The sequence below is a fragment of the Hypomesus transpacificus genome, chromosome 17 (genome assembly GCF_021917145.1).
Source record: "Hypomesus transpacificus isolate Combined female chromosome 17, fHypTra1, whole genome shotgun sequence".
NCBI classification, from domain to species: Eukaryota; Metazoa; Chordata; class Actinopteri; order Osmeriformes; family Osmeridae; genus Hypomesus; species Hypomesus transpacificus.
In genome coordinates this window covers 5596235-5611595 of record NC_061076.1, presented here as the reverse complement: position 1 = coordinate 5611595, position 15361 = coordinate 5596235, and the positions used below count along the sequence as shown (strand labels likewise).

General features: G+C 46.7%; 2 protein-coding genes across 3 annotated transcripts; both read left to right on the top strand.

Annotated features, from left to right (window-relative positions):
- Nucleotides 1-369: 369 nt before the first annotated feature.
- btbd17b (BTB (POZ) domain containing 17b) lies at nt 370-4432 on the top strand. Its single transcript, XM_047038662.1, has 3 exons — nt 370-550; nt 2224-2509; nt 2874-4432. The coding sequence occupies exons 1-3, from the start codon at nt 457-459 to the stop codon at nt 3946-3948; spliced, it is 1455 nt and encodes a 484-aa protein (XP_046894618.1). The 5' UTR covers nt 370-456; the 3' UTR covers nt 3949-4432.
- A 672-nt stretch (nt 4433-5104) lies between these two features.
- On the top strand, nt 5105-13316 carry LOC124479766 (dual specificity mitogen-activated protein kinase kinase 6-like). 2 transcript variants are annotated; one of them, XM_047038659.1, is made up of 12 exons: nt 5105-5428; nt 8299-8368; nt 8471-8519; nt 8625-8738; nt 9042-9161; nt 9478-9594; nt 9742-9793; nt 9935-10062; nt 10246-10323; nt 10427-10566; nt 10778-10823; nt 11044-13316. In XM_047038659.1, exons 1-12 carry the CDS (start codon nt 5410-5412, stop codon nt 11119-11121), a joined length of 1011 nt encoding a protein of 336 aa, XP_046894615.1. In that variant the 5' UTR covers nt 5105-5409; the 3' UTR covers nt 11122-13316. The 2 variants fall into 2 exon arrangements, with proteins under 2 accessions (XP_046894615.1, XP_046894617.1); XM_047038661.1 differs by lacking the exon at nt 5105-5428 and adding an exon at nt 5591-5693.
- The last annotated feature ends 2045 nt before the right edge of the window (nt 13317-15361 follow it).

The following is a 15361-nucleotide window of genomic DNA, read 5'->3' as shown; positions in this document are numbered from 1 at the left end:
CAGATTTTCAATTCAATAAAATTAAACTGTGTCCGGTCTATCAATGGTGCCACTCAAAAATAAAGAGCAGTGATTCTTATAGGTTTTTGATATTTCCCTTAACCACCCTTCTCTCACCCATCCTCAAAACATTCCAGAGACCCCATCTGGCCCGGTGCCACTGATCGATGCCACACAAACATCGAAAAGGGAGAAATTCAAAAATCAAAGCCGTCGTCATGGCAACGGCCCTGCCAGATTCCACCAATCAATGGAATCCGCAAGGCTGCGAGATTCGCTGGGGGAAAGGCCGGCGTCCTACATAAAGAGTGCGGGACAGGGAGCCGGGGCACTAGACGGGGCGACCCACCCTACGCACACACCTCACGGACACGGCACCCAAGGAGAAGACCGGAGAGAGGCAGAGCAAACCACTGACGAAGGAACGGACGAGGGTGCAGGAATAGATGACCAGATATGGCACGCTCTCTTAACGAAGGAATCCCTTCCCGGGTCTATCTGACCACCCTGTTTGTGGGGTTGTGCTTCCACACTATCACAGTTAAAGGAGGTAAGGTTGCCTTATGGCATCTAGGTCTGGTCTGCTAGTCCTGTTTTCATCACTAATCTCTTTCAATGTGCTCTTCTTTTATCTTGTATTATGTATTGAAGAAAAGACTTGTTTCGGGGTCAGGGTCTGCTTTTCCCCCAGGCTGTAGGGCACGGCATGTGATGGTTGCTCTCATCCAGCCAGCCCTAAGGCAGTGTCTGGGCATTAGTTTAGCACTGCTGTCCTTTCTGGTTTGGCTCTCCCTGCCTGTTATCAGATACATGGGTGCTGCTAGCATGGAGAGGGGATAAGCTACAGTCTGAGATTCCAGTAAACCAGACCCAATGATGCTACCGAGCCTCAACAGAAGTTTTCTTCCTCTGAGCTCTAAATAGATGACGGGTGAGGTGGGCGGTGGAAGGACGGGGGGGAATGTTTTATTTAGTGGATTCAGTCCCTCTGAGATGAAACGAACGCACTGAGTTTAAGTAGATGAGACAGTTCCTGTTGCTTTATTTATAACCAAACAAGGGCTCTGTCTGTCTCAATGCAGGGACCTGAAAGTCTGACATGAGGAATGACATACAGTACTAATAGAAATCCTGTTTATTCTCAAATGGAAACCCTGTACTTATGATTATGCTCGGCAATTACAAAACAGGTACATGAATCAAATTCCTACTGGATGACTTCGAATTGAGAATGACGGAAAATGGGCGACATGGAACAAAGTGGGGGTGTCAGTGGGGCGCGAGCTCAGCTGGTCCCGATTGGAGGAGGTCCAATGATGTGAGCAAGGGCTACTTTGAAGTGAAGACGTGTGATCCCAGTGGTGCGAGGAGGACCAGCAGGCTGCCCAGGGAGGGAGCCAGGAGGGGTCCTCCACCTGGGTCTCATTAAGCTCGGCAGTAACAAGCTCTGGCAGCTGCTGTGGAAGGCGAGGGATGAAGATTCAGTAGCAGCAGTGTGTCAGGCTGAGTCTTTCATGCCATCTTACAGTGGGTGACACTTGTGCTGAAGCTCAAGAGGACCCTGTAGAAAGAGCCATCTGTATGACGGCTGCAAACTCACTGGCTTGTGAGTCAGCCACCTGGCTTGTTAGCCCCAAAAGCTTTTGACTGAAACAAATCATATCAATAACTGAATCAATGGTGTCATCTGCACTTAATCAGGGAATTAAACCTTTGTAGTCTTCATCAGTTTCAGAGATGAGTGTTTTTAATTTAGAGTGTAATTACGCCCCCTGACATACCGTTTCATTCTCTAGTGCTTGCTGTGTTCTGTGCACTAGACTGACCGTAACCGCGCAACTGGTAAAGATTAGCAGTTGGGTTACTGCCTGCTGAACTACACAGTGTGTTAATGAGCGATAATGGAAAGGGGTCAAAAAAGCAGCCTCATAACTGATAAACTAGAGTCCAGAAGAGAGTCAAGAGGCTCATATGGATATTTAGAATCAGCAAAGTAATTTGTATATTTGGGACAGTTACACAAATAACATATACAAGATATAACTATGGTTCCATTGAAATACATGAAAATATCCACAGAACAGGATAGTTGAATACCATGTTGTGTCAAACTCCAAGTCCTGGAGTAAAGAACAATTGACACAAAATGAAGAAAGGCTCTGTCTTCTTCCCCTAATCACCCTATCCCCCCCCCCTCCACACACACACACACACACCCCACAGCTGCTCTAAAGCAGGAGGTGGCGCTGGAGAATGGTGCCATGGTGTTAAACCACTCAATGACCCTGGTGCAGCGTTTGGAGGCCCTGCTGGCCCAGGGAAACGCTAGCGACGTGTCCCTCAGGGTGCAGACCATCAACACGGACGAGGTGAAGGTGATCCAGGCCCACACCCTGGTGCTGTCCCTGCAGAGCGAGATCTTTGAGGAGCTGCTCCTGAGCCGCAACAGCAGCACCCTGGTGCTGAGGGAGGCCCCCGACTGTGCTGCGGTCTTCGACAAGTTCATCAGGTAAACAAGCCAGACTGTTAACGGTATGGGATGGGGAATGATAGAAGAGGGAAAATCTCTTTGAGAACATAACAGTGTAAATGACATCCAGTGGCATTGTTTTGTTCAAAGCTCGATGACGTTCATTGTTGAGATGTTGAGGGATAATTAATGTATTAATTACAAAAAACATACTGCTCTCACTGACACAACAACAACAATTAGTTCCCCGCAGCGTTTCTGCCCTTTGACATGAACAAGGGCCCCATCTAGTGGAATGTTTTTTAAACGACAACCGGTGAACGTTTTAGACATACACACACAGGCCTCTGTGTTGAAGAGGATTGGCATTAGATGACTAATCGATCGCTTGTTTTGTTCTCAGATACCTCTACTGTGGTGACATCTCTGTAAGGCTGGACCAGGCCATTCCCCTGCATAAGCTTGCCAGCAAGTACCGCATTTTGGGTTTGCAACAGGGTCTGACACAATACATGAACCAGCATCTGTCCAGTGAGTCCCCCACAGGCCACGTAGTTGGCTGGTACCAGTATGCCATGCAAATTGGGGACATGGCCCTGAGGGACAGCTGTCTGCAGTACCTCTCCTGGAACCTGTCCTCCGTGCTGCAGAGTGGGGAGTGGGGCTCCATCAGCGATGACCTCCTCTTGTCCCTGCTGCAGCGCTCCGACCTCATTCTGCAGAGTGAGCTGGAGCTCTATGAGGCCCTGGAGGCCTGGATTGGTCAGAACCAGCCGGCCGGCCTGACGGTGGAGAGCGCCCTGAGGGCGGTGCGTTACGGGATGATCCCTCCGCAGCACCTCTTCCGCCTGCAGAAGCAGTCTCCGCTCATGCTGAAATATTACGAGACCATACGGGACCTGCTCTACCTGGCCTTCCAATTCCACTCCGCCTCTCCTATCCAGCTGGCCAAGTACTTTGACGTCAACTGCAGCATCTTCACGCCCCGAAACTACCTGTCCTCGTCCTGGGGCTCGCCCTGGGTCATCAACAACCCCACGCGAGATGACCGCAGCTTCAGCTTCCAAACTCAGCTGGGCCCCAGCGGCAGTGATGCTAGTAAGAGAGTGACCTGGAATGCCTTGTTTTCCCCTCGCTGGTTTCCTCTCAGCGTTAGATCCTCCTACTCCGAGATCGGCTCAATGCAACCCACACGCACGGATGGAGGTCGCCCACGCATCATCGTCACCCCCGCCACATCCAGTCCGGACTTTGCCGGCGTGAGCTTCCAGAAGACGGTGATCGTCATGGCAAGGCAGCAAAGCAAAGTGGTGGTTCGTCACGTCTATAACTTTCACCAGAGCACCGAAGAAGCTGGGGATTTCCTGGCGGATGCTGACTTGCAGCGCCGGGCCTCAGAGTACCTCATTGACAGCTCCCTCTACCTGCACATTGTGGTGAAGCCTCTCTACCATAGCCTCATCGTTGCCAGAAAATGAGGACAGGAAGTCATTCCTCATGCCTCAGTCACCATTTTTCTTGCTGAGAGCCCACTGCCAAACCCCAGCCCACCGAATCTCACACACATGGATCACTGTTCCAAAAAGGCTAACTCATATCACAACTTCTGTTTATTAGTTTGTGTTTTAAGGCAGTTCAACACAATATTTTGCAATATTCCATTTTGTCTTCCAAAACCTACAGCTAATAGAAAAGGTGTAACTGAACAGTTTCATATTCAGTGTGTTTTTGGCATGCTAGTACAGTTCTGTACTGTATTTGTTTGTTAGGCTGCTGAATGCTAATGAATTGTACCTTGATTGTCAGGTGTTGCTAAGACTATTGTTTTGTTAGGATATAGAACTTTACCTGTAAAGATGCTTAGCTAAATGAATTACTTGTTTGCTTTGAATTTTAATCTAAGTTTAATTTCATTATTTGTACTTTACTGGTGCTACCACAATCCTGAAAAGAAAGTGAGGTCATACTCATTCACTAACCACCAATAGATAGATAGATAAGGTAGTATCTCGATATGTAGGTAGTATCTATGTGACACATTTGTTAACCCCCCAAATGCAGCCATAATCAGTTAGACAACTATTCTAATATAGAGTTCTCTTGGCAACCAGTTTGGTAAAACGTGTTGACAGCTAATCTCTAAGTGATCATCTTGTTTGTAGTGCTCACATTATGTTTTTTGTTCTTTCTCCTCTGAATAAATATAAATAATTTACTAAGTCTGTTTTTGGTCAATTTACCTTAATTTAAGAGGTACACATCTATTTTCAGCGTGATTAGTTCTTGTTGGTTCAACATTTATTAACACTGGTATTTAATTATTATTTTGTCATTATTTTCTATGAACTACCATGAAACTCCAATTAAATATATTCCTAACTCAGAAGTTAGGAATAGTAATCATAATAAATCAATGATAATAATACGGATAATAATGCTACTACTAATAATAATAATATTAATTAATGTAAATAATAAGACGATTATGAACAAAGACAATAATATCTAGACCTTAAAGATTACACATACAATAGTATGCCATGGCATGATATACAAATTACACAAACAAAAAATTATCAGAATGAAACGACATATCCCACAATTCCACAACATAGGACCGGAAATCCATTTCTACGCAAGAACGTTAGGGAGTCTTCAGCTGTCAGACTTTGGCCACATCGAGTTCAACGTTTTACTCAAGCAAATTACGCTATTAATACGTATATAAAGTCGTGCATTCGGTGTTTATGTTTTTAGTTTCCAAGTCCTGCAGAAAGGGTACAAAAGCACGAGAACTGCATTAAGATTTTTATAGTCTTTCATCGTTGCTGGTTGCACAGCAAACCACCGCAGATCCTGAGCGGGTGGATGCAGGGAGGGAGGGAGTAAAAAAGGCAAAAGTCTTTGTGCCTCCCCTCCCCCTCATCATCAACGGGGAAATGTCTCTTTCTAAAGGAGGTAAGACTTTTGCATGTTTTGAATCGTAATGGCTAGTGGATTGGCTACATATATGCAACATGCTTGCATTCGTGCTCAGCATTGAGGTGGGGCTTTGTCGAAGCACGGTTCGAATGAGTTTCCTGCTTAGCTAAGTTATATAGCCACCCCTATGACCCAGTGCAAAGTTGGTGTGCGGTAAGCAGAAGTTGCACTGTGGTACCTGGAAGACATTGCTCTGGGAATGTTTGTGCTAGCCTCGTCTAAACCAGGCCAGATTTTATGAGTAAGGTTAGCATCTGACGCCAACTATAACCTAGTAGTGTTTAGGCGCTTAAACATTTGCTAACCAGCTAACGTTAGCTATCTCTAGCTAACTATCTGCTTTCATGTGGATGAGACGTACGCAGCCAGACAGCTTCATCCTGCTGTATTTAGCTGTCTACCAGCTAACAGCGCCGGTGTGGAATTGGCTAACTAACCTAGCTGCTACTGATTTATGTCGCCCCTTCGGACTTGGAACTAAGAGGGTCCTATTTTAGAACCACACACAATGGAACGACACGGAGGTTGGCTCACTTTTTCGGTCCCCTGCCCTGGCATGGGAAAACATGACTCATTGAATCTGTTGGGTCTTTCTGATTGGCCTGTCTAAATTTAGAGTCTAAACGTCTTGTAAGTTGCGTCTGCCTATTTAGTAGTTTAATTACTCTTTTTATTTTATTTTTTATGATACGTTAATTTCCATATTTAAATTAATACTTGCATAGTTAGACAAAGTGGACAGTTGATCTCGTGCTTTCTGTTGTGTAATGTTGTACCATTAGACAGCGTTGAATACAACACACCTGATGGAAAATCAAGGTTCTCCTACTACGTCAGATATAGGCTAGAGGGCTTGATGATGTCAATTTACATTGCAGGTTCACCGCGTGCTATTACACAATCATACTAGCGTTACCATGGTCTTGAAAACACATTGTTGAGAGAGGCCCGGAACACCAGCTTTGCACTGCACTCGTTGTGTTTCAGTCTGCCAAAGGCCTTGGCCCACCCATAGCTACATGTTTTGACTTGCACCGTCAGTGACTATTCGTGCAGACGTTCTTTGTTGACAGTTCAGTTTGCAAGCAGTTTGCCTATTATGGATTTATGCTACACGGCACTTGTTCCATGCTGACGCTATGGATTTGGCTTTCAGCTCTGTTTTACTGAAACAAAAAGGTTTTGTTTCTAGCTATCACTTGTTGCCATATTTACTTGTTGCCATCAACTATTCTAGACTGCTGTATCTTTGGCCTTGTGCTGATCAGTGTTATTTTGTTGACACGTTTAAAGTTACTAAGGCACTGCAAGTATGTAAACCAGCAAGTGCTTCAGTGTTTCTTGGTGATTTGCAAATTGCAATCCAGCTGTTCATCCCTTGATCCTCTCCTTTCCAAGGATACACAGCAGCTATATTCTTATACAGATTCATATTATCACCTCTACTGGTATCCTTATCAGTGGGCCTGTCTAAAAGTGAATGAAAAATGGTGAATAATATCTCTGGATCACCTGTCTTGTGACACACCACATGACCGAGGGATCACTAAATTGGTGTCATTATTAAAAGAGGTGTATAAACCAAGTGTTATACTAAATAATGGACTTGACATGTTACTTCTAACCATGGTTGAATAAACACCGACACCCGACTAGGTCACCAAGCAATTCCTCAGGGTAAGGATTTTGACGTGGTTTTTACCCCTGTTGCCGAGTGCAGTTAACAGGTTTCAGGTTTCTGGATAGTCCGGAACGGACAAGCTAGCTGAGACCGAATGACATCATGCATCCCAAAGGGTCTGACAGCTGTAGGGAGAGGATGTGTCAAGTCAGACAGAGAGGCACGCAGGGCGGCTGAGGGGCCACTGCGCACACCTGCCCGTGCCCCCGACACACTCCTCCTCAGAGGGGAAGCAGAACAGAGCACACTATCCACCCATGCTTCCAGGGCCTCCTGTGCCATCAGGCCCAAGATGGCAGTTCTTGTCCTGGATCCTCCCTCTGAAGTGGAGCCTGCTGTGGTGGTCAGAGTTGTACAATGTGTCTTTTTTTAATTTTTTATTCACCACGCTACATTAACACCTTCCTGCCCAGATAGGCCATTTAAATATGTCATTTCCCAGGGACTGGAACGAAGTGCATTGTTGTTTTTGCTTCCACTGCCCGCTTAATTTTGTCAAAACAAGGACTTTTTAATTGTCATTAGGTCATAGGAAGGTTGTGGATGCCTTTTGTTTTAGCTTGCACAGAGAAAATACTACAAATGATGTGTCCTTTTTCCCCCCTCTTCACAATACATTGCATCCACATTCATTGTGGTTCATGGAAAATCTGAGTAAAGTAAAACAAGTGCCGTCTCTCTTCATTTGTGAAACGTTAAACTGGATACCCAAAGTTTCCTTTGGCAGTCAGTGCCACCAAATGCACTGAGTGTGGAAGAGTGTTCTGGCATTTCTGTTTCTTCTCTTCTTGGATACCTGAGGTCCTTGCCTGTATCTTGTCCTCTTACATTCTTAATAGCCGTCAAAAGACAATGCAGAGACTGTGATGTCTGTTGCTTAACCACTGAAACACAAGTGTCTGATGGTCACTGTCTCCGAGGTCCTGCAGGTAGGGAAGCTGTGCCCTAAAAGCTTGGGAAAGATCGCAATTGTTGCTTGTAGAACGTGTTCACACGGCAACCGCAGTGTGTCCTCATCTGACTCATCACGCCGTCGAACAAACGAAGCCCAAAATATCACTCGTCAAAATCCGCGGGAACGAAGGGACTTGGGGGAAATGGGAGCGGGAAAATGGGGGCGTTGTGTCGTGCACAGAGCCTGAGGTGTGCCTTTGTCCTCCCCCAGGGAAGAAGAAGAATCCAGGCCTCAAGCTCTCCAAGGAGGTGTTTGAGCAGCCTCCACCTGCAGCAGCAGCGTAAGGAAGCCTCGGCTCGTGGCTCTCGCCCACTCACCCTCACTCTATCCAGCCATCGAGCCGTCCGCCTGCATTTCATCCGTGCTTTCCTTCTCTCCTCAGACCACCGCGAGATCTGGACTCCAAAGCCTGTGTCACCATAGGAGAAAAGGTAGGGGAGGGGCGGGCCAGCTATTGGCGGGGTCACATTCTCCGGATGCCTCTCGATGCTGTGGATCCACAGCACACCGTGACTTTTGTCTTTCCCCCTCTCCAGAACTTTGTGGTGAAGGCCGATGACTTGGAGCAGATTGCCGAGCTGGGCAGGGGAGCGTACGGGGTGGTTGACAAGATGAGGCATGTTCCCAGTGGGGTCATCATGGCTGTCAAGGTGGGTGTGTTCTTCTTCGGGTTCTCTCGCTGGCATGGACCTCTTGGGATCCACGACGGGCATGGATTTGGGGGGTTTTAACAACCGCGTTTCATTCCCCTTACCTCGACGCATTCCGAGCATGCGTGTCAGCGATGGGTAGCCTATATATGAGTACATTTACCGGGTCATTCCTTGTGTTTGTGATGCTGTAAACCAAATTATTTCTTTAATTGACATGGCTTATGGTGCATGTAGTTAGACTGAATCTGAAACGTGTGTGTATGTATTTGTTTGTTTGTGTCGGGAATATTTGTTCTCTAGAGGATCCGTGCCACAGTCAACACCTTGGAGCAGAAGAGGCTGTTGATGGACCTGGACATCTCCATGAGGACTGTGGACTGCTTCTTCACGGTCACCTTCTACGGAGCTCTCTTCAGAGAGGTAGGGGTCTACACATGTTTCCTTTTGTCTTAAATCTTTAAAATAAAACGTTTGGCCTAGACCTGTCATGTTATTTTAGCGTCGTTGTCATTTATGTTAAGACTGCACACGGGTACACCAGACATTATTCTCAGGCGTCATAAGTCCCAGGATCTATAACATTTTTATAAAATAGTCAAAGTAAATATTGCAGTAGCTGCCTGTCCAATGACCTGCTTAACCCAACCCACTGTGTCCTAAAAACCGAGGTCAACATGTGTGTGCGTGTGAGTTATTTCACCATTGATCGAGGTGTTTCCCACGTGTGTGTTGCCAGGGCGATGTGTGGATCTGTATGGAGCTGATGGACACTTCTCTGGACAAGTTTTACAAACAGGTTATCGAGAAAAACATGACCATACCGGAGGACATTCTGGGCAAGATCACTGTCGCGGTGAGTGGGCGCTGCTTCCTCAGCTTTTGGCGCACGTGCACTCGTCCCTACATATCGGAAACACAGACTGGTCTTCACAGACTGTGTCTCTTCTAGAAATGTCTCTTCATCTGGATCCATGTAAATATCTCTTCTCCCCCCCCCCAGATTGTCAAGGCATTGGAGCATCTGCATACCATTCTGTCTGTGATACACAGAGGTGAGTTCCAGTGGAGACACCGGTGTCTGGGGATGTCACGCCCCCACTACTGAAGCTCTGTGTCTGCCGAAGCTAAACTCCCCACTGAGCTCGTGCTAACGTAATCCCTGTGGTAACCGTGCTGACATATCCCCTGTGCAGACGTCAAGCCCTCCAACGTGCTGATCAACACACAGGGCCAGGTCAAGATGTGTGACTTTGGCATCAGCGGACACCTGGTCGATTCTGTAGCCAAGACCATGGATGCAGGCTGCAAGCCCTACATGGCGGTAAGCAAGCATAGCTATGAGGAGACCCAAATAAAGCATGTCTTTATGGATTTTAGACCTGAATAGTAGCAATATCACATTTGTGTTTACCTGCTGTCTATCACCGGGGGTTTAGAAGTGTTGCCAGACTACTTCCTGTTTTGTTTTCCGCCCGTAGTGATGCCGTTTGTCGTTGTGTTTCAGCCTGAGCGAATCAACCCGGACCTCAACCAGAAAGGCTACAGTGTCAAGTCAGACATCTGGAGTCTCGGGATCACAATGGTGAGACGACCACCCCGGCGGCAGTTGTGCTTTCCCTTTTTTGTTTTTTCTCCTCCTTTCTCACTCCTTCCCTCCGCTTACCTCCCTTGCCGTCTCGGCCCAGATTGAGCTGGCCATCCTGAAGTTCCCATATGACTCGTGGGGCACACCTTTCCAGCAGCTCAAACAGGTGGTGGACGAGCCATCTCCTCAGCTGCCCGCCGGCCGCTTCTCTCCTGAGTTTGTAGACTTCAGCTCCCTGTGGTAAGCCTCCTCGCGCTCGACCTGCCGCCCTGTTGGCATGACTGCTGCTGGCCACCAGGGGTCATTGTGCTACACTCCCTGACTGCAGAGAGGAGACACCAACTCGCTCTAACGTGGAGCAATAGAGTTGATTCAAACTAGACATGCGTGGACTGTGTGAGGTTTTGCTGTTGGTTTGTTTTGGGTTTAATATTCTTCTTTTTCTTTGCAGCTTAAGAAAGAAACCTAATGAAAGACCAGGCTACACAGAATTGATGGTAGGTTTAAAATGTTCAGATATTTAAAATTAAGTACAGAAATGATTAATAGCAGAATCCTACTTGATTTTAATGAACATGTATGATTCATCATTTGTGCTACCTCTATGAAACAAAATACCTAACAATGACCACTAGCAAACAAGTTTCCAGACATAATTGGTCCATGATGCCAAATATGTTGACGTGTGATGTTTGTGTCTTTGCACCATTTCTACAGAAACATCCCTTCTTCACCCTGCATGACTCCAAAGAGACAGACGTGGCCAGTTTTGTCAAGATCATCCTCGCTGACTGACCCTCGCCCCCCCCTCCCCACACACAACTCCACCGGGTAGGCGGGACATCTACAACTGTTTGACAACAACGACGACCCTCTTTTTAAGAACTCACTGGAACGACCAGCAACATCTTCAGATTCCTGTACACCAGATGCGCACACACACACACACACACACACACACACACACACACACACACACCAAACTAGGTGTTTGTCCCGAAACCTGAGCCCAGTTCATCAGAGGTGGTGTGAGACAGTGATGGGCACATTGTCCATGCAACCGGACCACGACAAGCTGCCCGTCTCTCCCCCCTGTTACTGTGGGCTGACTGAACTGTGCAGAATTCCTCCTCACTGTAAGAGTTTTCTGAGAGGACAGAATGTCGGCAGGTCATTTCTTGCCAAAAACTGTTCCTTTGAAAACTCTTGCGTTACACCAACAACAGAAAATCAGTTAATTAATGTATATGATTCTGTACAATGAAAGATATACTTGCAAATACACTTTTCTATACTTCATATCTTCGACCGGTTTGACTTGCAAGGGAGTGGCCTTACATCATATGTCGAGAGTCAGACTTTTCTTTCCCCCCTCGCCCCAAGGTGATAGTTCACTTACAGGGTCGCAGCAGTCTAGCTGGGGGTTGGTTTGGGGCTTTAGACAAACCACTGTGTACCTGGGGGAAGGTCAGATGCCAAGGAAGATCAGACATTGTAAGTCATTCCTCGAAATCTTTACCATGTATTTTGTGGCCGAGGAATGTCGTCATCTAACCTTTGAGAATGGCTCTCGTAGACGCCCCCCTGCAGGCCTCCCCCCTCTTTCAAATACCCCCCCCCCCCACCCATAGGTACCCACCCCTTTCTGACTTCCAGTTGATTTGTTGGGGACTGGCTATAGTGTAAATAGGACTGTTGTCATCATATCACCTGTTGGTGTTATGGGGTAAACAATAGAAACTCACAGCTTGACCCAGTCCACTCTGAGCCATTTTGAAGATTGTTGTTCTGAATTATTATTATTATTATCGCAGTTTTTCTTTCCGGGACTGTTTGGGCTGCTGTTCATGCATTTTTTTCTTTTCTTTTCTTAGCTTTGCTTACTTCTCTTGAGTGCAGGGGGAATCTCTGTGACATGATCGTCTTTCTCAATAGGCACTTACACTTGCAAGGAAGCCTAAGCTTCACGCCTTACACATCCAGTATGTTAGGGAATAATTTATGTGTTTAAGATGTAAATAGTATTTTGGACGTTTTTTCTTTTTTTGTGTGTGTGTGTATGTATCTTGGCACTGTGGAGTGATGTGGCAATCTGGGTGTGCTCAGTAGGGTTGACATAGTACTCGTTTTTAATGCAGTGTGTGAAAAGCAAAACACCCACATGCCCCCCCCCCCCCCCAGCCAGCTGAATCCTGTCCTCCCGTTTTTGGATTGATGTGCCGTCGGCCGGCTGCCATCTCTCAGGTTTCAGTGCCCTGCTTCAGGCTGCGGCGGCTCCGTCTCCCCCCCGATAGCTCCCCCCCCTGAACGGAGGACATCCTCAGCCTGTATGTAGGACATCCAGTAGAGCTCCACGCCGGCCTTCCCCCCCCCCCCTCCTTTCGTCTCCGGCTATGCAGTGCCTTCCTGTTGGCCCAGGAGGAAGATACTGACACCCTTAACCCGTGGTGGCCGTGAGCAGGTTGCTGGAGGGCTGTGGCCAGACTTCATTCTCTGTGACCGACTGCAGAGTTTGTGTCAGTTCAGTTTCAATTCCGGTTTACAATTTTTTGAACTGTAATTGCGTCGATGCCCCCTGACCGATAGTTCCACCCCGCTTCCCGCCCTGTCATGTGACTTGCATGGCCTACATCCAGTGTACACTGTAGTGTGCTTCTGTTTGTCTGTCTGTCTTTCTTTTCTTTTTTTTCTTTTTTTTGTATCAATGTCAGTGAATCCATAATGAGGAGTATTTATGATTGTGTGAATAAGAAGGGAAAAAAAAGCTATTGCAGTGCTACTAAGAAGCTGCTGGGATTTTAATGTTTTCTTGTCGGCCTTCTTCATTGGAGCCATTCCATCTGTGTCAGGTGCCTCTCATGCTGGTCACAGTGAGAATGGAACACTTGCTCTACCTCTCACTTATTCACTCAATTAGCCACCACTTGGATGGGTGAGACTGACAAACTTGAACTGTGGGAAGATATAATAAAGGCTTTATTCTTCAATAAGACTGTGTGGTTGCCTGTTATTTCTCTGTTCTTGACTGATTGCTTGTCTGAAGGCAATATGTCTTGCTGAATGTTTCTTCCTGTAGCTGTTCTGTAGCTGTAGGAACCTATGTGTGTGTGTGTGTGCAGCATAATCAAGCTCCAGTCTTCCTGAGGGCTGCATTCCTAACAGGTTCCACTTTGTATTGTCTTTCCTGAAACCGTACTCCCTGCTCGTGGTCGGAGAGATACTGTTTCAGGCGGGGATACGCGATGACATGAAACACAAGCCTCACTTTTACTGCTTCTCTGCCTCTTTGTCAGGCCTGACCCAGCGGGATGAATCTCAGGCCAGCCTCAGAACATGACCCCTGCTGTCCCACCGTATCTTCACAAACGCATGCACGCTGTCCAATGACGCGGACGCTGTCCTCTGACCCCGTTATTTTCTAGAACCACGGTAGATATCAGTCACGAACAGACACCCGTTTTGATTGGAGATGGTTTGCTCAGTCAATTAGCACCATGGCTTGTTTCTCCCTGTATTCCTGCGATGTTGATCTCCTTACGTAACTCGGCCTTTACGTAAGCAGAAATGAAAGCGCTTGCCTTTTTGCACGAGTGGAGTGGTGCCTGAATGAAAAGGAACGCAAGTACATTTCAACAGCTCTTTTGAGTGCATTTGCCATAAATGTAATAACCGAGACTCACAAAGGTTCACTTGACCGGTCCGATGCGGTCTGAGAGTGCGTCCGTCACAATGCCCAATCTATTCACAGCAGGCTGAGGAAACTGAATGCCAGGAGCCTCCTGCACACACACGACACGAACATGGGCCACATCTGAGGGACTATTTCTTGAGGACAAGCGTCCTGTACAGACTTCAGGCTTCAGTACAAGATTCTTTGCATGAGTCCACATCAGATTGTTGACTTGTCCTTTACTTGGGAGCGAGCTTTGATGTAGACTAGAGGACAATGGCTATATAACCAACTGTGCTGTAACAGGTCTTTCAGGACTTTGCAGAGAAGGTGCAAGCATTAGAGTGCATTAGAGATTCACCCTTGTTTTGTATTCTTTTTGCACCATCGAGCAGGTGTGACATATTGTACATCATATTGACAGCGTTATTGTAGTCCCATCAGGGCTCTGGACATTTAGGAAGAATAGCGGGAAGTAGACATAATATGTACTGTATGTTAGCCTTTGTCGGTCTTTCAATCCCTCTTTTCAGGCCTGCATTTATAAAAGAGCCACTACAGAATGAGATCACCTGTAACGTTGCACTAATCCTCTCTCACTACAGACACTATTGAAAGAGCTCTTGGCTGAATGTTTCATGGTCATTCAGGATGGAGCTACTATCTGAAAAGAAGTGCTTTTAATCTCCCAGGGGCCAGTCATAGAACAGATAACACAAATAGCAAATCAGCATCATTTGACAATATATTGAATTTGTGAAACTGGGTTAGGGGGGCGCCATTGGTTTTTTCGTTCAGACAGGAGATTTGGAAATGGCTTGTTTTTGTGTCCGCAGGTCAACAGTTGTGCAGGTCGTCAGACGGTGCGGTGATCATTATCTCAGACTCAGCATCTCCCTCCACAGCTCAGTTTCTTATAGCCTGGCCTCCCCCTCCTGATTTACACAGCAGCCTGCACATTCCTGCATGTCACGCTCACAGCCAGTCTCATCCTAGGCTCTCAGAGAGACTTCAGACAGATTCTTATTGACAAGCAGTGAGGGTGTGGCATGTCCATAGTAGGCCACCGCCTTTGGTTGAAGTGATTGTAACTTATTTCTACATGGTAGAAAGAAATGAAGCCTGACTAGTTGGCAGTAGTCTGTAGACAATCTCTGTAAGACCCAGATGAATTGGAAAATGTTAAACAAAGATTTTTTTTTATTTTGGAACCCCTGCCTTAATCCCAAGCCAGATCTCACGATCTCCTGACCTCACTACGACATCAGCATGGCCAGATGATGGCATCATTTTTTTTTCAATGATCCAGTAGAAAGAAAAGAGACAAAAGCCAGAGACAGTTCTTCCCATCCTGATACTGGGGCA